We start from the raw sequence: 27,722 nt of genomic DNA on the forward strand, positions 1-27,722 counted from the left end.
CATCGTCTCTGTCATTTTTAACGTTCTTCAGAGTGCCAGCCGTCTGCGTTTTAAATGTTCTCAAAGCCCATAGTTAGTCACTTTCTTCGAATGCAGACTTCACATCCAGAGAGCAGTAATTAACCATAATTATCCCTTGATGCTCTATACCACTCACTCTTTCTTACCACCTTTTCATTTCTTCACCCATTTGTGTTTTTTTCTTCTGAGGGATGTGTTTGCAATCTGTACTTTCCAAGATAACTCCCCCATTATAATTATTTCTGGGGGCTTAGTAAAAAAGCAAAAAAAAAAAAAGTAAAATTACTATTGTTTACCCTGAGAGACTGGATCCAGACAGATTAGTAGCTGTGAGCTACTTCAAATGTGCTCACAACAAAATTAAAAATCTGTGCCAACATTGTTTTCTTTTCTTATGAAGATTAGCTTTAAAACAATAATAGTTCACTACACTGAAGCACCCAATCTGTCTAAAATATTGCTTTATTTTGACAGAGTTAAATTCATATTTCAGATAATCTTTAGAAAAAAAATGCAACATGCTCCCTTAAATGTAAGGTTATGTCTGTCATAAGTACAAGCTGAAGGTTTATTTTTTTTAGATATAAAAGCCACTGCAGTCATTTAGTAACATTCCTCTGCACCCAGGAAACATAACATAAGGAAAACAAGCACAGACACAATTTATGAAGCTTCAGGAAACCATTAGGTAAGAATTTTATCTTCTTAGATGTAAAGGAAAAACAATAAAACAAATGAGATGGTTTGTGGAAGTGAACAGGAGGCGCAAATTTCACTTTAAATGGATATAAATAAAAACATTTTGCTAAATGTTTGAGAATTATTTATTTATTCAGATGTTATTTTCTCTGTAAAAGTATTTGTTCTGAATCGGACACTCCAGGAAATGGTCCCTCATTGTGGCTCTGGGCTTTATTCTGGCTCTCTGGACACACTGGACCGAGTGTTTCTTTTTGAGGACAGGTTGTTTGRTTCAGGCCTCTGTTTGCTCTGAAAGAAGATACCACAGGCTGTAAAAAGAGGCACCCAAAGAGACATCTGCGGTTTATGTTTGTGCTGGACTGTGAATGTAAGTGTGTGGGCATGTTTTTATTCATCTTGCCACAAATATTCAAGCTGACTTTTTCATGACAGGATTGTTGTTTTTATTGATATTTTTTTATATAAACTCAATTTTTTTCATAAACTAACTCTGAAGACTCCTGATATGTGTTTGGTAAATATCAAGTAAGAAACTTTTACCATTTATCAATCTTTACATGGACAAGAAAGGAAAAATTATGTTATTTTTTATTTAATTGGAGACAGTAAATCAGATTGAAGTTTTTCTTTGTCCACAAAACAAACTTTTTTTGTGTCAGAATGAGCTTTCAGTTTCCCAGGAGACTTTAGAGTCAGTGACTTGATTTCAGAGTGAAAATGAGGTTAATCAGGAACAACTCTAACCTCATGGTGTTGTGTTTAACTGCCATTAATGCAAAAACCTTGTTAACTGTCTCTCATTGGTTAAGAAGTGCCACTTGATCTATTTTATGTTATTTCCTTAACATTTTGCTGTCTCAGCAATAAAAAACTGACTCTGACATCTTGACTGATCTAGTTTCAATCTGTTTCCTCCAACGTATCCACACCCTTCTCCAAACGCAGCATAAAATAGCTCTCCATCACAACAGTATAATTCACAAACTGCTGAGCATCCACATTATGGAATTTCAAATTCTAAAATACAAGGACAACTTGTATGCCCCCCAGCTGCATGACTTCATCATCTGGAAACAAAGCTGTGGTATTTTTCAGATGAGATTGCTAAAAGATCCTGTCTTCCAATAGCAGGTGAAATGTGTAGGTGTCCTCTACATCTGAATTATTAATACCTTGTAATTATTAACTAAGGCGATATTTAAAAGAACCCAGAGACCGTGATGTTTCCTTGAAGAAAACCTGCATCAGATGTGGCCACATGAAGCCAAAATTCTCAAGTCATCCAGAGATATGTGATGCCCTACAGACTGTAATATTAAAGGGTGATTAGTGTGCAGCTAAAACCGCCTGGTGTGGCAACATCTGGGTCAACACAAGCGAGGGAAACTTTAAGGATGGATGAGTGAGACAGGAGCGTCTGCAGCGGGAGAGCCAGAGATGGCATCAACTCTGCRAGATGGACCGAGTGCCTGTGGGCAGCTCGCTCTCTCTTTGTGCTATTTCCAAAAGGAGAAGCTTATAATTACAATAAAGCGACCATATTATACAGCTGACTTCCCTGAAAAGTCTGTATTTTACAGGGCAGGGCCACAAACGCACACACACCCTGCTAGCCACAACACACTGAAATAGATCAGAGCAGCGGCTCGCCGGGGAGGAAAAGGAGGAAGGGAGTGATACTCAGCAGTGATGAGGGGGGGTCAAAGAGTGTGCATATATGTGTGACAGAGGGCTGAAGCTGCAGAAGGTGTGTTGAGCCAGGTAAAAAAAAAGATATTTTGACAGAGAATTGGTGAGTGATTTTGAATCTGGGCAGTGAACACACCCAGCTAACCACATACCTCGAAATAGTCAGGAGGGGAGGATGAGGGGTGAGGACTGGGCAGAGTGAGGGAGAAGGAGGTACAGAGAGGGTGAGCCGAGGCCTGCATACCAACTGATGTATACCAAACCGTGACAGAGATGGAGCTGTATATATATAAGCACAAGCCTATATTTTGCTAAATAAATATGTTGAGCAGGTTTGATGCAATGACTGCAGTCTGTGTTCCCTCCCTTTTCAGGATTTCTTTCTACTTGATATTTGTCTTTCAACAAAAAGCAATTCTTTTCTGTGTGTTTCAAAGCAACTTCCTTCGTTTTAAATTTAGCAGAAGGTGAAGTCCAAGATTTGCTCAATTTAACACAATTACCCACAACTAGAAGGTAATTTACCCAGATGATGCATAATGGTCAGACTAATAAAAGGCAGTTAGAGCCACAAAGTGAGTTATTTCAGCCGATATATAAAGATTGAGTTTCATATTTATCAGAAAAACAAATTTACTTCACTAAAAGCCACATTTTGTAATGGGAGCATAAAAGATCAATATCTAACAATACCAAAAACTATGACACTAACAGAAAAGTGCCCACRTGTAATGCAATCTGGCTTTCTTCTGATTTATACATGCTAATGCATATTGCCCAGGCTTTAGAAAACCACATGTAGATCTGCATCTGAATGCTCCAACCCCTGAAATGAAACAGAGCCAAAGATGGAAGAGAGCGATAGGACCCACATGAGAAAAGTGCTGCCTGGGAGGGGACTTTCAGGGCCGTGGAAAGGTACAGGCAGGAGAGAGAAAAAATCATCGCAGGAATGAATGGGGGGGGGGGGGGTGTGCAGAGAGCTGGTGGTGGGGGCACACAGGCATGCAGAGGGTGAGAGCGAATGAATGAGGGCCATTGATGAAGACGGAGAGCCTGAGCTGAAGTAAAGGGTTGGAGTGAGCAGGAGGGATGGGGTGGGGGGGAATCAACAGATATTTACACTTTGAGATTCCAGAATAAAACAGAGGTGTGGAAGAAGGGACATAAGTGTCCTCAGCTTTTCTTTTTCTTTTAACTTAAAGAGCTGTAAGTGCAGGAGAAATGATAGTGTTCAGAAAATCAGTTCAAAAAGTAAAATAAAAAACTTTTTTTATTTCTTTCCCTCCTTCTTGTGCCACAGGAAGCTTGAACATTAGTGAAAGTTAAAAAATATGAAGGTGAAGAGAGTTATTGAATAAAAAAATGAAGTTTAAACCAGCCAAGGACCTTGTTCCATAAATCTAAATTTGTCCGGAGATGTTACAAAAAGTGTGTTTAGATCAGAGTTTATTGCAAAGCAAAACATTTAAGCATCTCAAGCCCTGCTAAGTTAGCTCTTAATATGATTTAATGCTTCCCAAATCTCAAACTCAAGCTCTATATGTGTCCCTATTTATTTCAAATAAACAATAAGTCATTTTGTAATAAAGAAAAATATTTCCCCCTTTCTTTAACGATATATAATTAAATCTACACAAGTGTCTGACAGATTCATTRCGGACACCACAACTCCTCTCAGAGTGGAGCCTGCAGCTCAGCAGCTGGAGGTTTCCAYAGTTTCTTCTCATGGGTTCACCAAAGTGTCATCCCAACACCGAACAGATCCACCTGAGCTTCTCCTCGACCCCCCGCTGTTCAACAAAGAGTCACGGTTACAGCTGGGCTCTGCTGCCCTCTGTCCCTTCATCGTTCAACCAACCACGTTTGTGATGCTTCACATTCCTGCTGCTTCTCTTCTTTCATCCTTAACAATTAAACCACAGCTTGTTTTTCATTCCTAATCGTCTCTTTGTGTCGAAACAGAATCAATTAAGAAATTCTTTTTAAGTTATTTTGCAGAGAACCACAGCTTGCATTGTGTAAGACGTGTCACACCTCACTGAGTTCTCAAGCCCCTCCCATCTCATTTTGTGCTGATCTTTGCAAAAATAATTGCAAAAGGTAAAAACTAATAATTGAAGTTGAACTTTGGGAGCATTCTAGCTTCTGTTAAGTTWGATTTTTTGTGGTATTTAAGGTCTTTTGCTGCTGTTTTTTGCTATGAGATCCATACAAAYTTAATTCTTCTACAATAACGGATAAATAATTCAGAAAAGAAAAAKAAAAWTTTAAATAATAAGGTTATTCTTTCTCATATTACTGGTTTCATTACACACCCCTGTAAGAACTAAAGTTACACTTTAAAAGCACACTATCTATTAACTAAACTGAAAATCTAAAGACTGCGTTCCCAGACCAGAGAAAGCCCAGTTCCACCTGCACTGAGCCGGCGGACAGAGGGACTCCTCAGCCGATGRAGGTCAACGAGGAATGCACCGGGGGAGAGGAAGGGAATGTACCACAGGGGTGTTGAGGAAGGGGGTAGGGTGGCAGTAAAGGAAACACAGAGGGGGGAAACAGTGGAGCCTTTTGTGAGACAGGAAGCCGCAGAGAGCAGGACCCTCGCTCCGTGTACAGTAGTGAGGAGAGGAGWAACCTGGAGAAAGATGGAGAAAGATGAGACTGAGGGAAAGAGTCAGGAAGGAGGAGAACTTTGAGACCAAAGGGCGAAAAAAGAAAAAAAACGGTGGAGGTCAAAGAGGGTTGAATGAGAAAAAAAATACAAGTTTTTGATTGCACAATGAAGCAACACCACACCTCTATCAGAAATAATTACTAAATAAACGTTTAAAAGAAGACAGTAATTATAGATCAAAGAGGAGGATGAAAACAAAATCTGGACCCTCTGAGGTGTTGAAACATGGTGATCCTGAGGACAGATGGAAGTTCAAGTAAAGAAAACAAATTTACAAAGCAAAAGGCTGCAAACAGACTGGAATAAAAACACTGAACACTTGTACAGAGGCAGTGGAGCCACTTAATGAGGTCAGGGAAAAGCAGCAATAAAAACAATCCGACTGTAATGGTCATAAGCTCATTCCAGTCTGTCAGTCCTTTGAAAAGCCATCAAAGAGCTTTTCATCTCTGCCTTCAGTTCGGTCTCATCCGGACCATTACTGCACCAACAAAACATACGCCTGCAAAGGCGATGGCCTAAACGACCGTGAGGATGCAGAAAGAAAACACGACCCTCCCTCTTCCTTTTTTGTCCTCCCCCTCACCGACACTTTCGGTCCTTCTCACGTTCAGCGCTGGCAAACAAACACAAACCTCATTAATCCTCCCACGCTCACGCAGCTTCGCCTCTCATCACAACAATGACATTAGGTGGCGCTTTGATATCTCTCATTCTTTCTATAAAACAAAAAGAACAATAAGAGTTAACATCATGCTGATACTCATTAATTTAAACTTTCCAGTTGATGAGAGGACTACATCCAGGAATCTCTTCAGCTGTTGCCATGATCTTCAGCTCTCTTTGTGGCACAGCTGCAGAGGATCAGCACCTTCRAATCTGAGACCATGATCCTCAATCTGAACAGGGTGGACTGCTCTCTCCAGGTTGGAAGTGATGTTCTGCATCAAATGACAAAGCCTCGACGGACTGATCGCTGCAGCTTCATCAGTATTGTGTAATCTGCTCTGGTCTGTTGTGGTGAAGAGGGAGCTGASCAGCAAGGTGAAGATCTACTCATTGTTTTTAAATCGCTTCTTAAGACACATCTTTTCTTTTTGGCTTTTGTCAAAATTGGGGATGTTTGATGTGTAACTTTGTTTTATTGTGTTTTTATCTGTTTTATTTGATTACTACTTTTTATTTTTCTATTTTATGATTGTATTGTATTTTATGACTGTGTGCAGCACTTTGGTCCTGTCGGTTTTTAAATCGCTTCTTAAGACCCATCTTTTTTCTTTGGCTTTTTTCACAATCGGGGATGTTTGATGTGTAACTTTGTTTTATTGTGTTTTTATCTGTTTTATTTGATTACTACTTTTTATTTTTCTATTTTATGATTGTATTGTTTTTTATGACAGTGTGCAGCACTTTGGTCCTGTCGCTGTTTAAAGTGCTTTACAAATAAAGTTGGTATGGTAAGATCTCTGTTTACTAGCTGGTCCACGCTCCTACCCTCATCAAACATTTGGAAGTGACAGAAAGAACAAAATCCCAGATACAGGYCATCAAAATGAGTTTTCTCCACAGGGTGGCTGGAGGGTGAGACGTTCAGCTATCCAGGAGAGACTCCGGAGTACAGCTGCTGCTTCCACAAAACGAGATGAGAAGCAAACCTCAGCTGTTCAGGAGAACATCTGGACTATTTCCACTGCTGCTTTAGATGTTCTCTGCATGAGTTTTTTTCTGAAAGAGAAATTCCAAAAATTTGGAGAAGCCCATGTGTTTACAGTGCATAAAAGAACATGATGCAAACAACACACTATAGAAATTGTTGGGGTTTCTCATCCCCACAATGTAAATAAAAGCCGCTCTGTTCTGTGGTAATATTWTTGCCACATGTATCTGAACGTATCCACAACACCAGAAGTAATTGGAAGACAACAATGACAACAAACCACATGCTCACTTGCAGTAAAATACTCCGGGTGATTTGGTGCTGTGTTTGCACGTCGTCCCACTGATGTTCCAGATAATTGACTCAGGGGCTGGAGGGAAAATGTCCACAAGAAATCCTGAGCAACATTTGTGTTTTCACGCGGCCCCTTGGTGAAACAYGAGTGTGAACATTTCAACTGCAGTGGGAGTGAGAAGTTTTATTGTGTTAGTGTAAAACTATAGTGAACAGTTTAGTTTTTAACTGCTAGATATTTGTTCTAAACTAAATTTATTGAAGGTTTCTAAAAAAGCTGTTTAGTATTTGATCTTTTATTTTTCAAATATTTCAACTGMAGATTACTTTAAGACCAAATGAGTAACTGTTATTGACTCAGATTTAAAGCTTTCAATCAGCATGAACAAAAAAGTAGAAGCAAAATTGTAATATAAAACTCAATGTTTACAGTCAGAAAATGTTTTAAATGACCTTYTATTGTGAAGAATCCTTTAAATTTTCTTTAAAAAAAATACAGAATTAACAAGTTTGCTGACTGAACACCCCCCAGTTACAGTTTTCCTCAGATTTTGAATTTCTATCTCTGTTTGTCTGCCATGTTTCCTTGATTACAAAGACCATCGTCCCACAAATGTAGAATTATAGATTTTGTGTTTCACCCACATTTAGCTCCCCTCAGTAGGAGCTCTCAGTCATCTAAGTGYACTTTGGCTCAGGTTGGGTCTGTGTATACCCAAAAAAGATCTAGCATATKATTACAGCAGAAGGAACACGGGACMGTGGCTGACCAGTAGTTTGGTTTTGCTAAATGTTGCCGGTTAGTCATTTCATTTTTTTGACTGTCTGGACTGTTGAGATTCAGGAATCTCTAAATTGTGCAAACCTGYTTGAATTTTTGTCATCAAAAAGGTTTAACAAATATAAAACATAAAAATTTGAATCAGCGCACAAGTTAAATCAAGAAAAAACAAAGATATTTAAAAGCAGCAAAGCAAATGTGTAAAAACCTCAACCTCTGAGTTCAAACRAGGATTATGGTGTTTATTTTACTGTGTAGGTTCACTTGACAAAACAGAAAATAGCTGTGAGCAGCAAACCTGCCGTCTCCAGAATATGCAGCCTCAATTAAGCTCTGTTTTCTACAGGTGTGTGTGAGAGAGAGAGAGAGTGCAGTGTGTGGGATACTTTCACCACACAGGATCCAGCTAATYGCTGCTGCCAAGTGACTTCAAACACAGCTTGTTTATTCAAGCCATAGCAATAACATTCACCTGGTGAAAAGTGACATTTCTGTAGTGGAAATTAAGAAGAATCTGACCCCGGGTATAAAAGGTGTCTTTCTACGGCGTTCAGCCTCACATACCACAGCAGAGGGGAGGGAAGGAGCAGAGAGGAAGACGAGGAGGAGAATGAGGAGGAGCGATAGTGAGGAAATAATGGCAAGGTGGACAGGCTAATTGAGTCAGAATTAGAGAAGGTGGACCAAAAGAGAAGATGGASAGTTCAAAAAGAAGCAGGAGAAAGTTGTGATGGGGAGGAAAAGACATAATTCTAGTTATTCAAAATTTCTACTAAAACTTTAAAAAMCCCAAACAGCTGTGTGGATTTGAAWCCACTTYATAATAAAAAGTAAATAAGCACTTGTGGAAACATGGTTACTTCCACCTGGTAAAAACCTTATTTTGGAAAGTTAGATAAATAACCTTTATGTGTAAACATATAGCTTCTTTAATAAAAACAGTCAAACTTACCAAGTTTTACTCTTTTCTAAATATGCTGGTGTTGACTTGGCTGAAAGCTCGTGATTCATAAAAGAGTTCATTGTCGCTGCGCCCTCTGCTGGAAGCTGATGGTACAACAAGAGCAGAACTCATTTCGCTTAGACAAAACAATTACTTCATTCATTACTGATAGCTTATTTGAAACCATTCTTTGAGAATTACAGTAACCAAGGTAGGCCCATTTATAAGTCAACTTATCAGAAATATACTGTGAAGCAGTTTTAGTTTACCGGAAGTAAATCTCTGAGAACAGATTAATTATGAGGGGAAAAATATAAAAGAAAAATGAGAGATGAGTGAAAGTGGATCACTAAACTGTGGTTAAAAAAAGATTAAGCTTCGTATTTTCACATTGTGTGGTAGAGGAGGTAGAACCATCACCGAGGAGTGACTTTTTTCTATAGAGAATGCTAAAATCTAAGTTGTGCTGCATCCTTATTGGACAAGGTGAGTAAAATAGGTGGAGCAGTTCCCCATATAAGAGCACCAACCTATGCAGGAGGTAAACGGAGGCGGGGCAAAGTCAGCAGACCATTGATGTTGGAACTTTGTCAGGACAAAAGGTCAGTGCTCCCTCTACAGGTTCAAAGACGAGAGTGCAGTGGCAGTGGTCAGCTGRGGCCCTGGGGTCCTGCTGGACTGAGGAGAACGTCCGTTCTCCAGGAAACAGACCTAAAATGAGCGCACTCGTCAGATTTTTGTTGTGTTTTACCATAAAATAGTCATTTTCATCTGTACATTCTAACATGTTCACTAATAAAACTGTTTTGCAGAGTTTTGAACTTGGGTTTTCTTTTACTAATAAATGAAAAACACRTCACATACAGTATTAAAACTTTTACTCAGACATGATACAACAAACAGAAACAGGATTCAGAATTAATGACTGAAAAAAAATCTTTTTTTTCTTCTTACAATCCTCAAAGCACACAATAATCAATCAGCTCCACGTGTAAAATGGAGTAGAATACAAACAGGACAAAGAACAGACACAAGGGAGAGAGACAAATTAAACAGAAAAGTGACAGATTCCATTCTGATTTTTCAGCTCTTGCATTTGTTTAATACTTTGTAACAAAGAAAAAGTGAATAGCATAGTTGGGGGACAAGGGAGACATGAAACAAGACGAAGAAATGACATGTGAAACTTTTTAAGGTGAAGCGTAAATGATTAAAGAAGAGCCAAGATCTACTGGAAACAGTTTWACTGTTTTCCTTAGGATCAACAACTGAACATCGGTTCCAGGATATTTAAGCACCCGCCTTCTTTTTTTTACCCAACGTTTTAAATATCAAACCTTAAGCAACATCAACAACCTCTTTTAAGAGAGCAGTGATATTCAATTAGTCCTCCATGTTGACGTCTTTTACTGCAGTCAGATTTTGGTCAAAAGTTTCTTTTAACAACCAGAACTTAGAACCACAGTTTCTCTGAAGAGTTTCCACTTTCATAGTTTCCAACTCGAGTCATTTTAGGACCATCACAGTTAAAAACCTAACAAAAATTAGTAGGTCCGGGGTTATTTTTGCCCCGCCTAATAAATTCTTATTTGTATTTCACTCATGTTGTAGGGCCCAATAAAAAGCACCAAAGCACAACCTGAGCACCCAGAGAGGTTCAAACACTGGTCGAATTCTCTTTCCAGTGACCAGGCCTGCCCTCTCCAGTCAAGCTGTTATTTCCATTCCTATAAGGGCCCCTGTTTAGAACAAATTACACAGGCCTATAGTTGCACACTGTCTTTACTGTGTTGCAAAAAAAAAAATAAAAATCACAATATACTGTACATAACAGACAAGGACTGAGTGGCCTTACATTTAAGATGGCTGCAAACAGCTTGGCAGTGATTAAAAACTGTGAGGGTGGTGCTTTCAAGGCTGCATAGCACACACTGAACCTCTTTGATTAAAACAGCCTCGGCTCATAGGTACATGTAACAACGCCACCCTCACCTCTAATCTACACATGATGATCAAGTCTTCAAAGCTTGCAATCCATTTTGAAAAAGCCTTTTTTTCTTAAATCAATGTCTTTACTCTTAAAACACAAAATAAAATTCATAATGTAACAAAGATGGCGACAACAATACTGCTACACAGTCAAAGGTCACAGCACGTGTCTGCCTTGAGTGCACACTTGCAATGACAAACATTTGTGGGCGGTGCGGTGCGATTCAGCGGCCTCCCGTGGCCATTGAGGATCGTCGCAGCTCTGCCGTCAAGTAAAGTAAGCAAAGAGGGACAAACRGCTCCGATTCCCCTTCTCTGTAGCTTTTCATCAAGCTCGCCCCCACGAGAAAGCTTCATATCCTCATACAGTCCGAGAATCTCGCGTTTAATTTCCGATTCGAATCCAATGCGAAGTAATGTCGMGCCCAGGTGGGTGTAAGCCGTTAGGTTTTAGGTTGAGCAGTTGAGATGGARCAAACCAATGGAAGGAAGGAGGCCGAGGTTGTGCCGATGAAGCTTTAATTCAAAATACCAGCTTATTGCCTCCTTTTCTTGCACCCTTCTAATATTTCACTCAACCTGTTCAACAACACTCMGCAAGTCACAGCCAAAGTTAGTTTCTGCCAGATAAAAGTGTAGCTGCAGATTCGGTGAACATAAAAACATGGCCACACTAAATGTGTTTTTTAAACTAAAATAGCCAACCACCAGCTTTTGCTAAAAGGTCTGCCTGCTTAGCTTAGGATCCTGCACTGAGACTATAGCTTGTTTTCACTGTAAGTTTGTCATTATTCAACGCTAAGCTTGTCGCAAAAATCATAAAAAATACAGTCATGCTATAGCAAAAACTTAAATATGTCTTAGTTATATGAGGGGATGGGAAGTTTAATTTTTATTACTGCCAATTTTCATGCAACAGATAAGGAGCAACTTTACTATTGCCAGAAACATGTTTTAAATATGGCAAAACAAACAAACAAAAAAAAAAAAACCATGCTACCAGAAAAGAATATGTAACTAMGCATTTTTAGGCATTTTTAGGTAGCATTTTAAGAGACTGGCCTCTGCTCAGTCAGCTCTTTACATGACTCGTATTTAATATTAACTAGTTTCACCTTTAGCTCATAAAAGGACTATATTCATTCCCATCCCCGGTTATAAACATGGTGCAGTAGGAGAAGGCTCAAACATTCAACAGAGGAAGCACTAAAATATAAACAAAAATGTCCTGCAACGAAAGTTTCACCCAACCAGAGATTATTCATGCAATCACATATCCTAAAGTCAGCAAAACCGTAAAAGGTACAAAAAAAGGCAATAAGCTAATTTTGGGTTGCACTCTCGTTTCTCCTCAACCTGACCATTTTCATTTTCAAATAGCAGAAGTCTAATCTATCTCACAGATCTAAAAGCCCAGCAGCTAAGGAATAATTCTCACTCAAGTCTCAAAAACTGTATTAGCTCATCAGAACCAACTCCCGTCATTAAAGCATTGAGACTATACAGTAAAACTGCTGGCAGATGTTGGTGCATCACCTTTGCTTTTTTCTTTGCCAACAGTCAGCAATGTTGCATAAGAAGCTGACTAAAGCAAAGCAAAAAAAMAAAMAAAAAAAAAAAACGTCAAACWCTAAGATGAAACTTTTTTTTGTTTTACATGTTTAAAAGAAATCACCTGTTGTACAGGTCAACTACCAGCCTCTGTGTCTACATCGTGTGAAGGAGGTCACAGATTCTSGCTGAGAAAGTTTCGGACGACGTGCTGTGCAGGATGTTTGTTGCTCCTTTTGGTTAAAGGAGACGGAGAACCCAACAGCCTCCCACAATGTTTTCACCAACTATGAATCTTTTTAAAATATCAAAAAAAAAAGAAAGAAAAAAGACTGGCTCTGTCTGAAAAGGCACAGAGACTTATCAGCCACAGCCAGAATCTACCAGAGTCCACCTGAATCTATGGTGGTAATAATTTCCTACGATTAGAGATCTTTACTAAAGGTGGGGAGTCATAAAATAATAAACTCAAAGTCTAAACATGTGTGAAGAATGGCTGATTTGTCTGTGTAATTGCATACTCTGTTTGCATTGATGTAAATGTGCAAGTCTTTAACTAAAACACATATTTAGCACCTGGAAGAAGACTGCTGTGCCTCTTCGCTGTAGAATCATACTGCAAAATTTGTTTCTAATTCATGTTAAATGTGGTGACTAATGACGTGGATAAACATACTTTAGAATACCAACATTCTTAAATAAAATCACTGCCAAAAATGGAAGTAAATCTCTGTGCCCCAGTATTGCTCTCATTTTAAGGTGTGTAGAGGTTTAATCCAAGGTTTGTGTCGTCTTCGGATTATGTGGGAGCCACATTTGACTTTTCACTGCAATACTCGTACTCAGTTCCACGCAAATTCCCATCACAGTAAATGTCAAGTGCCTATGGCAACAAAGCCCAGCCAATCAGTTACCAGGAACATTGGACAACACTGGCAGAAGCTGGTGCAAAAGCAGCAATGAGATGTAGTTTGGCCCTGGGCTCAACAACAGTTTCACAGTGAGTGCAAGAAGATGAATCCACTGATAACTGAACAGCAAAAAATAGAACTATATATTGTGTTTGCTAGAGCCACACAGTYCAACTCACTGACGTTCAGGCAGGCCTTTTGTCTCTGCGTGACTCCTCAGATTCTTTTTGGTGTTATTTACATCTATGGTACAAAAATCTCAAGCACTGAGCCAACACACAGTCCAAGTTTCCAAATCTGCAGGTTGTAGGTGTAGGATTTCCATTATTCTGTCTAGCATAAATGGATCTCTAGATAGCATTAACAGCAATGCAATGCACAAAAGGTCCTTTGTATTTAAACATACTGCCACCCAATAAACACCTACAATCAGTGATCTGTGATCAATGCACAACAGAATTACTGTAAACATGCCAAATTTGATGTTAAAAGTTAAATTAAAATCTTAGCTTACATTTATATTTCTCCCCTCCGCTGCTGTTTGTGTGCCAAGCAGAAACGATCAGCTTTTAGCACCTTATTTTAAAGAGAGGACAGAGAAGATCGGATCAATGCCTCTTAAACAACTCAAGCACACAGTTCAAGGACACTTCAATAACTGCTGGTAGAAAAGTCAAATGTCAGATAAATTTATTTACTCAACAGGCTCACTGACCAGAAGGTCACACACTCAGATACAATCTGTCCAATTATACGCATGATTATAGAGAGAACACAGAAAATTATTTCCTCTTTGATGGCCAGTTGATAAAAAGCTGTGCTGGATGTTAAACTGTTGCCAGCCACAATGTTTAACCACAGGACTGGTAGTTAGGAATAATACCTGCTATGGTTGACATCTGCACAGAAACCCACTGATTGTTTACTAAGTTAAACAACAAGTCATAGGACTTAAAAATGATGCAATAATAAGACAACCCTACACTTAGTACCTTCAAGTTCAACTTAGGTGTCTGAGAAAAGATGGTCATTTTTAAAAGCAGGAACATTTACACAGTTACAACTCACAAAAGTGCATTAATGACCACCAGGAAAAGAAGGATTTGGGGAAACAAAAGATAAAAATAAAAACAAATACTTTTTCCTCACATGAAGCTTTACTTCCTGTAAGCTTCAAGCGGTTTAAAATGCCAAAACATCTGCCGAAGTAGAGATAAAATCTAAATCTTAAAAAAAAAAAATTCAAGTCATTCTTCTTGTCTTACAAAGCCCGCTGTGCGCATCAGGGTGGGAGGGCCTCAGTTTGTTTAACAAAGCACTCCCAGCCCCCTTTTTCCTGGATTTCAATGCCTTAGAAAAAGCTCTCATTTCATGAGTACAGTACTTCAAAATAGAAACTCAAATAAGTTTCAGCATGAACAAAAATAAACAAAAATATATATGTTTTCCAGATTGAACAAATTCACTGGGATGGTGTGTTTACATGTCCTTAAAAGATTGTTTTGATGGTGGACAGGTAACTCAAATGCTTTGCACCTGATTTCAAGCAAAAATTAAACATAAATAACTAACCAGCTAATTATGAATATAATATACAGAAGTTCAGCTAGCAATAACTGTAAGTAATCAAAGTAAAAGAAGAGAAAAACACCAGTTATGCAGAAGCAAAAAGCCATAGTGAGATGTAGATGTGAAAATTGAAATTTAACTTAAAATTAAGACATTTACTGATTTTGGAGCTAAAAATATATTGTGAGTGATTTCCCTTGTGCTGGGAAACAGACTAAATGAAAAAACAGTGAAAATGCATGCGTGTGTGCATGTGTGACTATTAGTAAACGTTACAATCAAGCAATTTTACCTGTGTATTTGTTAGATTTCATCTCAATTAATGTACGCGATTCCAGGTGTGTGTGTGTGTGTGTGTGTGTGTGCGTGCGTGTGTGTCCATGAATGCATGTGAAAATACAGTTATGCCTGGTGACAGGGAATATGTGTTTGTGTAAAAGCTGGTATAATAAAACCAGCAGGTGCTGGAGTTAAGCATAACCCAACAAGAGGAGCCAGCGACCAAACAGAAGGTCATGTTGATAATCCTGGTGTGCATCGGATCCTGACCGATTTGAACGTGGCTCCGCCCCCCTTAGGTCAGCTGGTGAGGCGCCTCAAGCATCTCCATCAGAAAGGTGTCAATAGGTGTGTCACCAATCAGTTTAAAGAAGAACAAATGCTCCAGGCACTTCAGACCGATGGAGCGCAGTGCTGGGAGTCGAAGGAGGAGCTTTGCAAACCTGGATGATGGAAAAATTGAATCAGAAATTAAAGAAACTGATCTGAAGCTAACAAAAAAATAATGACTACACCTCCTGATTGTATATTATTCTGCATTATACTCTACCTGCCCTGCTGATCGGGGTATTTCTGTTTACAGTAAGATTCAAGGGATGCATAAACCCTCTCTCTGAGAAGCTCCACCTCACTGCAGTTGGACAAACCYTTGGCATCTTTAAACAAAACAAACAAAACATTTACCTTTTCTTCCTGTTTCATTATCAGATTTTTAAATATCCTATGTTCATTTTAAAGTCATGTTTCACAAGATGGCTTTACATGCATTTCAACATTCCAGTCTCCAGTACCTGGGTTAAAAAGAATAATAGCACGAAGACAGCCCAGCTCGGTCTTGTCCATCTGCATGTCTCTCATTTTGCTTACGAGCTCGGTCAAAACCCTGAAGAGATGAGATATGCAGTGGGAAGTTCCATACAGAGAGAATATTACATTTAATTAATTACTGAAGACAAAAAATAGCTTAAAAAGCATATGAAAAATTAAGACAAAAAGTGTACAACATAACTAAGAATGAAAATGAAAGGTAAGAAAAACAAAGGTCATAATCACACAACCTGATAACTTTTTAAAAAGTCTAACTTGTTTTGGTGGCTGAACTGCTGGTTCTGCATACAAGGAGTGAAGACAACAGAACTGACCAAGGCAGAAAAAATATTATTTTGTCCACTTAGTGATTGTGTATTTTCATAGACATAAATACATAGACACAAAAACAAATAAAAATAAATTAGAGATTTTTTTTAAATGGCTGCCAAAAGTTCAAACCAACCATGTCTGAAAAAAAAAAAAAAAGAAAGTTACAGGTTTTAACTGTCTTGCAGATGCTTCTGAGGTGGTAAAAGAAGGTTAATGAGATAGTCATTTTAAACTGCCAAGCCCTTGTAAAGACATATTCCTGATAAAAGGTTTGCTTACAGAAAAGACTTACAACACCAAGGATGACAATGTCTAACAGTTTTAAAGTGTCAATCTTGATTAATTGCAATAAGATTTTTTTAACTCATCAACTACAATGAAATGAACTTTGTATTATTTACCTATCTGCGGCGTACGAAACTGGGCATCTATGGGGACAGACACTGAAATTCCTCTTACTGCCGTTTCAAATGTGTAACGCTGACTACAACTGTCTGAATCAATTTTCTATTCAAGACGCAGCAAATAAAGGACCAAAAAATAAATAAATAAGTAAATAAATAAAAAATAAAAAAGACAACAATAAATGGTTTAAATAAWTGAACTGGGGGGAAACTCTGCAGGGGAGATTTCATAACTCACACCTCTGCAGAGCGTCACTTTAAGAACAGAACAACAAATATTCATGCATCAAAACCTTCAGCATGCAAAGAACCAAATTATAGTTTAAATAGAACTGTGTGCATCCACAAAGTGCAGATCAGTTTGTAAACAAAATTATGATGAATATGGTTTAAAACAAATGGACTTTCTTACAAAGAGGCCAAAATAAATGCAATATTTAGTCTTTAGTTCATTTCTGAAAATTACAGAATTTTTTTAACCCAGTTACAAGTGACATTTAGTTCTCCAAGACAGAAATTTAAAATTGTTCTTCATGTTTCAACCAAGAAGGGACCACGCTTCATGAAGTGTTGGGCAAAAAGATAATCAAATAATTGTGTGCGCCAATAAGTGTTCATGTCAGACTTATGCTTTGAGCGAATAACAAAAAAGAAAAATACTTAAAATACAGTAAAAACAGGCACGAGTAAAACGGGTGTGCCGCTACATCAAGTGTTTTTAATCACATAACATAGCGAATTAATATTTTAGTGAATTTGGTAGAAAGAAGAAACAGTGATTTTGTTCACAGCTAAAATGTGTAATTAAAGCTATAAAATAATTTTGTCAACGCAGGAGGATTTTAATGATAAGGGGGCCACTAAGTTGCAGAAAACTCCACGATCGATTTGGGAAATKAAAAACTGAATGTTGGCACAAAGCAACATCAGTTCTCATAACCTCAAACCTTGTCCTATTTTACATGCACCGCAAACACTAGTTTCACAAATCCAATCAACATATTTTTTTTTGCTTCTTATTCTTTGCAACAAGCACTTTGATGTTGAAGATCCTGCAAAAAACAAAAAAATGAGGTAAAAACAAATGCCTTTAAATCCGTAAATGACCGGGCTGAACTATTTACTGCAATTTATTTGTTTAGGCTTCAACGCTGTAATAAAAAAATTTAAAAGTTAAGTAAAAATTAAAAGCTACACTCAAAAAAGGTTTAAAACCTTATATTTGTTTATTTTAATGTTGGCTCAGAGAGGAGGGGTTTAAGAAAAGTGTTTGTGTAGTGGAGTAATTACCTGTCAAATATGGCCCCAACCTCAGCATTGTTCGCCCTGTGTATTCAATCACAATGTGTTATTACAATGTCATTACACAGGTAGATTGTCATTAACAGTATCCTGACTGCTTACTGAGAACTTCAACTGTACATACAGTTCATGCTTATGAATGATTTTGCAAAAGTAAAACTGTCCTTACTCTTTCCAGATACCTTAGAAACTAATTCTTATTTTGATGTCTGGACTGTTATTTGTTTACAAATGCTGCACTTTCACTAAAACACCAGTATTTTAGATGTTTTCTGGAAGTGTGCAAAAAGATGAAAGGTGTAGTGCACCTAACAAGTAAATGGTTTAAATCAGATAACTTATTGCTTGCATTTTCCTAAATAAAAACACAGCGTATTTTGTTATTAAACAAGTGCTAATTTTAAACTGTCATAAACCCGCTGCAAGAGGAGAGCAGTGCTTCGAGAAAATAATTAGTGAAAAATTAATGAGCAATTTGCCATAAGCCCAGTTAGCTTGATTTAAAAAAAAAAATCAACAGAATTTTTAGGCAAAATCGACCCTTTTAAAATCATACATTTACTGTGTAATTAACAATGAATTAACACGTTGTGATGTGATTGAGATTCAGTAAGAACCAAGGCAAGTAGAAATCTTACACATGTATGATTTAAACTGTACAGTAGAATATAAAATGACATAATGTGCGTATGATCTTAAATGAGTTAGAAAAACAGAGTTTGCATAAATCCTACTGATTGCAGATGATTACCCAACTATTTGTGAAGTTGTAAATGTTTCTATAAAAGCAAAAAATTGCTTTTTGCCACAACAGGAAATGCCCCTAAATTACCATGACAAAGCAAAAAACCTTTTCAAAACACACAAGCATGCTCTGAAACATTCCAGTAGTGGACTGTGCACTTACACATCATGATATAATTGATCAACAATATTCAAATGTTAGTATTTTACACGCTCCAGCCATTATCACAGCATCAAATGCTGTTAAGGGTGCAAACGAATCAAGGTGGGTGTGCATGCATTTATATGGATAAGCATTATTCACCAGCCTCCCTTGCATGCACTAACATATTACAGCCACAACTATAAAAAAGCAAAGTCTTTCAGCCAATACAGAACACAGCAGTTGCAGCCAACCAAAGATGAAGAAATACTACTCTATATTTTTAGCCCAGTCTTTAAACTAATTAAACCTAAATGAGTATAAATTATTGTCTAAAAATACAAGTATAAGCCACCAGAGAATAATTATTTTATGTAGGCTTATTTCTTTAGGTTTAATCAGGTAACATAAAAGGGATTTGGGATTTTATCTTCTTTTCAAGACAAATTTCTTTTAGGCTAACAGATAATTCTATGAAGCAAACACTTATTTTTTTTTGCTCAAAGAAATAAAAAGCCTCTGGTAATACACTTTAATGTGTCAAATCCCCTTAGTAAAACCACATTTTTACACTATGTCTGCTGAATATAGTGAAAAACTAATAAATGGTATACCAGCTATATAGGCATGCATCTGTGAGTTACCTGTCAAAGATGGCTCCAACCCCTGCACTGTGAGCACTGTTTCTGTGGACGTGGAGACCTGTGGCCAGCAAAATCCCGTCTTTCACCGAGATGGAGCGATGGGAGAACGATGCAATCAGGAGCTCATTCCAGCCTGTTGGAAAGTTGGTTTGTCAGTATTTGAACCAACTTTAAATATCTACATGTGCCAAGACTGAGTTGTTATTTATTGTTTAAAATGTTCAAATACAGTACTTCATACAGACATAAATATCTCTGGTCTTCCTAAAACAGTGGCAACCTAAAGTCATTTTATGCAATTTACTTTGCATTCAGTGGAAACAAAACAAGGCTATCAAAACGTCTAGATTCAGTTGAATTTAAGCAGCATTTGCATCTAGTCGATCTGTTTTAAAACTACACGAGCTTGAAGTGCAAGTTCTCTTTATGTTAAACAAGTACATAAGAATCAAATTGTCAGCCAAGGATGGTAGTTTTGACTAAATAATAAGCAACCACCAACTGTTTTGGTGTCAGAAAACAGACCTGCACGCAGCAAGATGACCTGATCATCCAGGGGCAGCTCAGAAAAGTGAGGGATCCTCTTGGCCCACTCTACCAGGGTGAAGAGCTGCTTGTCTGCTGCCTGACAGATGTTGGTGACTGGATCGTTGGGCTGAAATAAACAGAAACAGACTATTAGAGGAAAAACTCACTTTATTATTCATGGCAACAGCTTGTCAGGAACATTAAACTAAATCTGCAGTTGGGTAACAGAAATCTGATATGCTTGTACAGAGTGAACTTATATAAATCAGCATTTGACCTATTTGTTCAAACGGGACGCTACACTAATATTGTAATAATTTAATTTAGATGAACGCAGTTATGGAACAAATTAGAAATACATTTCTATCATGCAGTGAACTCACAGAGCTGCCGCCTGAGCTTCCATCTGCRTGAAGCTCCGTCTTTTGCTCTACGGCCATCTCAGCTTCCAAAATCTTCTCGACTGGCATCTCTTCGTTCACTGCAGTGGTGGACTCGACCTCGCCTTCGCGCTCCTTGTTCCTCTGACGCTCCTCTTGGACAGCTGCAGAATGAGGAATCAGAGAGGGAAGGGAGGAAAGCATAAACAATAAAGGACAAGAAATAAATGGATAAAGAGTAAAACAAGAAGAGAAGAAGCAATGGAGATAGGTAGGTTAGGCAATTGAATGAATGACATTTGAAAGAACAGATAAGAAAGAAAAAGGAAATGAAAGCAATAATGGAGGAGCAGAAGAATGGAATGAGTGCGCCAATAAATAAACAAACCAATCAAATAAAATGAAAAAGAACCAAGAGTGTGTGGACAATATAAAGGAAAAAGCCACAAGAATTATGTTAGAAAAAAGGCAACGAAAACCATGATAAATTATTGTGAAAATAAATAAAAACCAAAGAAACACAAACATATTTCTGCTCAGTTTTACATTAAAGAAATATTTTGTTCTTCATAGCTTCTCTGAGGGTGGGGCRTTTTAATTCATATGGCACATTTAATTGGTTGAGATAAAAATAGTGAAATCACACAAACATCATTAAAATATCATTCCAAAGAATTGTTAGGTACAAAGAACATGCTTTGATTTATATCAGATCTCAAACCCATCTATCTCTTCACCATTTGACAGACGATTGTTGAGATATGCAACTTCAATCTTATCAAATCTACTTCAAGAAAATGGAAATTGGATTAGGTTAGTTATGAGTATCATTCCAAAAACAAACAAGGCTTGATTAGCAGCAAAAAAAAAAAAAAACAAAAAAAAAAACACGTAATGCCATCAAAATATGCTAATTTCAAATCCTCAATTTTCTTTAATTACGGTAAGTAAATATGAATTTTTTAAAGAAAAAAAAAGTTGAGACATCCCCCCCCATGATGTTAAGTGATCTTTGCTGCTGCTCAAGGTATAAATTCTGAGCTTTTAAAACCTTTTGGCATTTTAACTATGTTTGATATATCATATATCACACACAATGCCTTTGATTAACCAAGTGAAGAAGTAACAGAGCCTAACAGTTAATATGTGAAAGAGTCAGCAAGCATCATGGCTCAGTGTTGTGATGACAGATTGACTGTGCAACCAGCCATCTGCAGACTTTAGAATGGGAGCGTCTGACACATATTTCATGCATAAGATCGACATTAACTTTGCTGAGTTAAAACGCCACATCTCCTTTATTTCTGCAATTCTAGCTTCATTTATGACAGCTTATTTTATCAAAGGACGTTGCTGACTTGATTAGAGGCAGCCTCAAGGGCTTGTCTTTGCAGCCATATCGTTAAACTGTTAAATAAAAAGGGGCTTACATAAATGTTGGATTTGTCCCTATTTATCAATTATCAAACAATCTTAAATTTGTCAACACTTTGCAGATCATAGAGAATTCAATACAAACAAAGACATACTGTGAATGTAGGCATCTGTTTAAAAAACAGTGCTTAATATAAAGAAAATATGTGTAGGAAATTCAATCAACATCTACACTTCCTGTACTACAAGCATCAAAGCCTTGTTTAGCCTCTGAACAGATGTGGAACAACTTTGTGGATGGCAGCAGCAATTGTGATCTTACTGTGCAGCTCTCAGAGAGAAGTAAACAATAAATAACGTTTTAAGTATGGGAATGATTAAAGGAAGTGTGTATATTTAGCTGACTTTGCATAACAAAGGTTAAAAACACATGTGGAAGTAATTTATTGCTTGCACTTTTCCACCACTGAGTTCTGGCAAAAAAACACAACGGAAAAATATTTTAAATTAGCTCCATTTATGTGATAGAAAAAGTAATATTTCTTTTTGCTTCGATACAGTCAGACACCCCTCCCTCCCTCTTCTCCTTACATCTGTCGTTCATCTTGGCCACTACAGAAGGAGGGAGGGGGAGAGAGAGAACGAGAGGAAACAAAAAAGGAAGAGAGGGGGCAAGGGGTTAGTGTTTACAAGACTTACCCACCCCCACATCTTTCTCTACTACCCTTTACTCGTTCTTTCCATCCTCCACTGTACACATTTTGACCTCCTTTCACACATGAAATATTTACCACTATTATTAAAGTTACTATTTAGCATTCAGACAAAACTATCAGCTTTATTCTGTGTACATTAAGATTTTCTACATTGTAACATGTGATCTTTACCACTGAATATGCAAAACAAAATAGTCATGAAGTTAGATGTTACCCAAGAGGCCATCAGGTCTATTTAAACTGTCAGATTAACTAGTAATCTGTGAGGAATCAGAGCAGCTCTTAATATCAGTGACAGACCAATCAGCTTCATTTTACAAGGACTAATTTGAGATTACCACTGCAGCTTTTCGTGAACTATTAGACTGTTCTGACTGCTAAGAAAACTAAAAACATCCAAACTCTGTAGGTCATAATTACCTAAATGGATTTCAATAATGAAGCATTATTTCAAATATAACAGGTGAAACTGTTACAGAAATCTGCGCAGGTAATTAAATTATGGTCAGAGATAGAGAGAATTACTGCTTTTACTATCATAAGAGCTTTTACCACAGCCAGAAAGTTTTATATTTAAACRGCTTAAATTATTCTGGTTATTTATTCAGACATAAGAGTCTCTCACATTATATAGCAAATAATTTAGTGGCAAAACTGCATTGTAAACACAAGCTAAAATTTGACAAATTATGCAAAAAAGTTCATGTAATTGGTATAACTAGCAGCTGCACTGAATGTTCTGTTTGGTTTAATTGTAGATAGACACCATGATTAAAAGTGACTGTTTATTTTTAACGCTCATTTGTGTACAAAGCAAATACTGAATTGTAGGTTTCTGAGGAATTCTATCTTAAAGTAACATCAGGACGCGAGAAAGCCCATTGACAATATGATTAATTCTTACACTTTTCAACTCTTAGAGACATGGGAGGAGATAATCCCGGATGTTCTGGCTTAAAATGGGCCCAGACAGGATTTTCAGAAATGTGACTAATACAAAATGCACTGCACATTGCTCRTCAGCTCTATATATTTGGATTCTCTTAATTCATGCTGAAAGTTACAAGAGTGAAAGCAGCAGAATGACATTTTGGCACAACCATTAAAAAAAAAAAAAAAACGATGTGGATACAAAATACTATTAAGTTAGGCAATTCTATTTTAGTTTCAAAGCTGAATCTTGCATTTCATTTAAACATAATCAGGAGGTGTCATCATTCTTATAAAGKGTGGACCTGAGTGTTAATGTTTCACCACTGCCCTTTTGTTTTTTTTCATTCAGTCAACTTTTCAAATGTATATAAAAAATAAACTGACATGAAAAGAAAATTTAAATGTTTATGACATGGATCAGACACAGACAAGGGCTGAAATTATGATTAGCTTCATGAAAGCACCATTTATGACTAAAATTGTTTGAAAACACGTGTTTACTGCATAAATGATGCAAAAAACAAACTTGAATTTAAAAAAATAGTAAAAAAAATCTTTAAAAATGAACACTGTTTAGCTAATGTAAAATTTGCTGATATGCAAAAGTTTGGAGGATACTTTTGKGCAAAAAAGATGAATAAATTGTGCCTTCTTTTACTGTAGAATAGCAAAAGCCTTCGGATCAGGATAGTAGAATCAAGGCAGAAGAAGTAGTAGACAATTTGAATTTGGCGACTCTGCTATTATAGCAGTGGTTATTGTGTTTGTCAGAGTGAAATTGTCAAATCAAAATAAACTGGCTAAATTGACATTCTGAAACTGTTTCTGAGATAAAACAACTTTTACACCAAAACTAGAAATCTGAACAAAAATGTAAAATGTGGGTTATTTATTATTATTTTTTAGTTCTAAAACACAAAAGAACCTAGAAAAAAAATCAATCTGTATTTGGGTAATTTACTTCATCTTTCTCACCTTCTCTCTTCATGCCCATGGCCAGGCACTTCTGATAGCGGCAGTACTGGCAGCGGTTCCTCTGTCTCTTATCCACTATACAGTCTTTATTGTCTCGACAAGTATAGGTTAGGTCCTTTCGCACTGTTCTCTTGAAGAAGCCTTTACATCCCTCACAGCTGTAGACACCATAATGCTTACCTAAAAAATGAAGCATAATTAAAATAACTAAAGACATTAAATAGACAACAAGTACCTAAAAATGTCTAACTATTCTTCATTTAACAGAAGCAAGTGGCTTTTTTACTCACCAGAGGATCTATCTCCGCAGATGGAACAAAGGCGTTTCTGGGAAAGCATCGGTCCTGGGCTGTGAGCCGACAGCTGTTTCAAGCCCAGTGGAGGTTTCACATCATCAGAGCTACTCACTGTATGGAGCCCGGACATGGTCACTGTTGAGTTGATCTGGCAAAACAAAACAAAAAACACAAGATAGGATATTTTTATATGCATTTCAGAAATATCACTTTACTTTAAACAATTTACCTTTAATGCAATCAGTAGGATTTGTATTGCGACCACTAGTCCTTACCTGAGGGCTGCTAATCGGGCCATATCCCACTGACGGGGTGCCAGGTAGGCAGGGTGAGTCCAGTGATGAGCTAATAACGGAAAATGGGGAGCCGATGCTACTGATGGGGCTGTTGACTCCAGCGGTGGTGATGGGCGGCAGGGAGGTCATGGAAGCTGCTGATGGAACCAGTGGGGGTGAGCGTTGGCCCGAAGGTGGGGAAGACACAGACGAACTGTCTGGACTGCGAGAATCTGGAAAGAGACAACCAGAGACACAATGCCCAAATGACACCTGGTCAGTACATGGTGTGTAAAATCTCCTGTTTTTGTGACTTGAAAAACTCAATTTTACAGAGAAACAATAGCCTTGAGATGTGACAATACTGTGATAGTAATTTAATAGAGTATAGGCGTGTGAATAAATAATTTACATAAGTTTAGTTACCTTATATGCTCCACAACACTACAATAGCTTTACTAAAAATCTGTTCATGTAAATGGACAATACGTGTATTTTATAATAAACATGTTTAATGGTGTTATTACAACTATTAATGTTTATATTTGTACAACTTATAAAGCTTTTAGAAGATATGAAAGAGGATAGAAAAAGTGTTTACAGACAACTCTGTTATTGCTTAACTAAACAAATAAAATAATAAAAAATAGATAAATCTAGTGTTTTGCTTACCTCTGCTGTCTCCCATTATGGTAGTTTGTGCACAAGGGCTAGGTGGCAGCGGCAGGACGATGTGCTTTCGTCTTTAGCAGCTCTCTATCAAACTCGAGACCGCGGACTGAGGCCCGGGCCGGAGTTGGTTAGGGAAACCAAAAACGGATCTGGAAATTCCACCACAAAGAAAAAAACAGAACATAAATGCACGACAATGTGTGGCCAACCGATCATGAAAATGTCAAATCAAATCAGGAACCACTCAGTTGTTTTTASGATCGCGCTCGGCTGTATTTAGTTGCTTGTTAAGAGGTTTGAAAGCAAATTTGATACCTTTTGGCATTTTGTGGTGCGACTTTTAACTGTCAAAAAAATTCAGCTGTTGCCAAAACATGCGTTTTCTGGATAATATGTAGTATATCGATTGTGATTTTAACAATAATATTTAACTATCAAATACTGCGCATCGACATAAGATAGACGGAGCTCTGACAGATGGCAACAAGCCTCTACTCCTTTTTAAGCCAGCTAAAGAAGCTAACGTTAGCAACTACAGGGCCCGTCAACTAGCTAAGCTGTTAGCAATGACAAGGCTCGTCATCTAACCAAATTTACTTTAGCTATTACAAGGCTCGTAAATTAACCGAGCTAAAGCAAGCGCTTACTAGGCTAGTGAACTAACCAAGCTAAAGTTAGCATAAGAAAACTAGTGAACTAGCCAAGCTAAAGTTAGCATTACAATAGTCGTAAACTAAGCTAAAGTTAGCATTACTACAATCGTAAACTAACGTTCTCAAACATTAAATGCTACCAAGTACGAGTTGTATTTGTTACGTTTGTACATAAAATAAACCAAACGATACTGCGTTAAAAAAATCCAAATTTTCCTGGTCACCATTTTGATAAATGTATCTGGTTCGAGTTGTCAAAACCAGCTAACTCTGTTTAGCCACCTACCCCAGCTAGCAAACCAGATAGTCGAGTGGATCGGTAGAGCCAAACAGACCAGAGTATAGCTGCCTGTTCAGTTTCTGCCGAAATTCTTCTGTGCATATGCTAGCTGGATTATTTTCTTATATGTTTTCAATAAATAAAAACTAATTACTGACGTTTTAGCGGAGCAGCTTCTTCTCGTGAAAAGAAATGTGGCAACTAGGCCCTGCGTGCTGTTCGTCTCTCCCCCCGCTTTGCTTCGTAGTCAGCCCTCCCTCCCTTTCTCCCTTCCTCCCCAAAGCGAGCGATGAAAACACGATGATGGGGAAGGATTTGGCTTAGTGCTCTCATACTGTTGAACATTGACCCAGAAATCTCTGCAGCTCGGTTTCTGAGCGCAGGAAGAGGGGTTGTGTGGTCGTGTTGTGTCTCACGTGAGGGAGACACATCCAGTGCAGGAGGTCAGGGGGTCAAGACGAGTTCAGCTCTGCACGTCAGTTCTGCAAAGGTTATTAGGGGACACTGCTGGGCTCCTGGGCTTGGGTTTATGTTAAACATTTCTATGCATTTATTAAGGCACCAACAATTCTCAAAATCCAGTTCATCAAACATTTAATATCCATGTTGGGGTGTTTGTGTCGAGGCAGTATAAAAAACATTTTATGCATTTAATACTTTCCACATTGCAACACATTGCACATTTTTAATATTTGAAGGTGCACAAAACGTGGCCTGATTAAAACCTTCTATACTGAGTATTTAAGAACCTAGCAACCAACACATGTAGCATTGCATGGATTTTTTAAAATATTTTACTGTCAGCCTATGACTGTACCATTACAGAAAAGAGGGAGACATTGGTGCAAAATCTGAAATGCAAAGATAAAAGCCTTACTTTTTTGCTTAAGTCACAAAACAAAGAAAGAAGAAAAAAGTGCCCTGCTGTTACTAACTATAAAATCCAGTATAAATATTGGAGTTTGAAAATATAATGGTTGAAAGAAACATATAGTTGCATAATAGTTTTGATTATATATCATTTTCTTACTGTTGATGTGTTATRCCTGCTTCTTGTAATACATGTCTTCAACAGATACAGCTTTTTGAAGTATTTTTATTATAAGCTTTTTCCATTATATAACAGGTTGTTCATTTCTTTTATCCATGYTGAAAATTGGTAGCATCCAAAAGCTTTTTAAAACACTTGATCACCCCCAAG

At 37.6% G+C, this 27,722-nt stretch overlaps 1 protein-coding gene across 5 annotated transcripts; it reads right to left on the minus strand.

Annotated features, from left to right (window-relative positions):
• Positions 1-10,554: 10,554 nt before the first annotated feature.
• rxrba (retinoid x receptor, beta a) lies at positions 10,555-26,781 on the minus strand. Of its 5 annotated transcripts, none has more exons than XM_014011306.1 (13): positions 26,680-26,781; positions 25,589-25,737; positions 24,917-25,149; positions 24,636-24,789; positions 24,346-24,525; positions 22,313-22,333; positions 20,351-20,511; positions 19,965-20,094; positions 19,440-19,572; positions 17,898-17,933; positions 15,855-15,946; positions 15,614-15,719; positions 10,555-15,506 (listed from the first exon to the last, which is right to left on the minus strand). In XM_014011306.1, the coding sequence occupies exons 2-13, from the start codon at positions 25,602-25,604 to the stop codon at positions 15,359-15,361; spliced, it is 1,410 nt and encodes a 469-aa protein (XP_013866760.1). In that variant the 5' UTR covers positions 25,605-25,737; positions 26,680-26,781; the 3' UTR covers positions 10,555-15,358. The 5 variants fall into 5 exon arrangements, with proteins under 5 accessions (XP_013866760.1, XP_013866761.1, XP_013866762.1 ...); XM_014011307.1 differs by having other exon boundaries at positions 26,528-26,781; XM_014011308.1 differs by lacking the exon at positions 22,313-22,333.
• Between the last annotated feature and the right edge of the window lie 941 nt (positions 26,782-27,722).

This window comes from Austrofundulus limnaeus, unplaced genomic scaffold (genome assembly GCF_001266775.1).
Source record: "Austrofundulus limnaeus strain Quisiro unplaced genomic scaffold, Austrofundulus_limnaeus-1.0 Scaffold79, whole genome shotgun sequence".
NCBI classification, from domain to species: domain Eukaryota; kingdom Metazoa; phylum Chordata; class Actinopteri; order Cyprinodontiformes; family Rivulidae; genus Austrofundulus; species Austrofundulus limnaeus.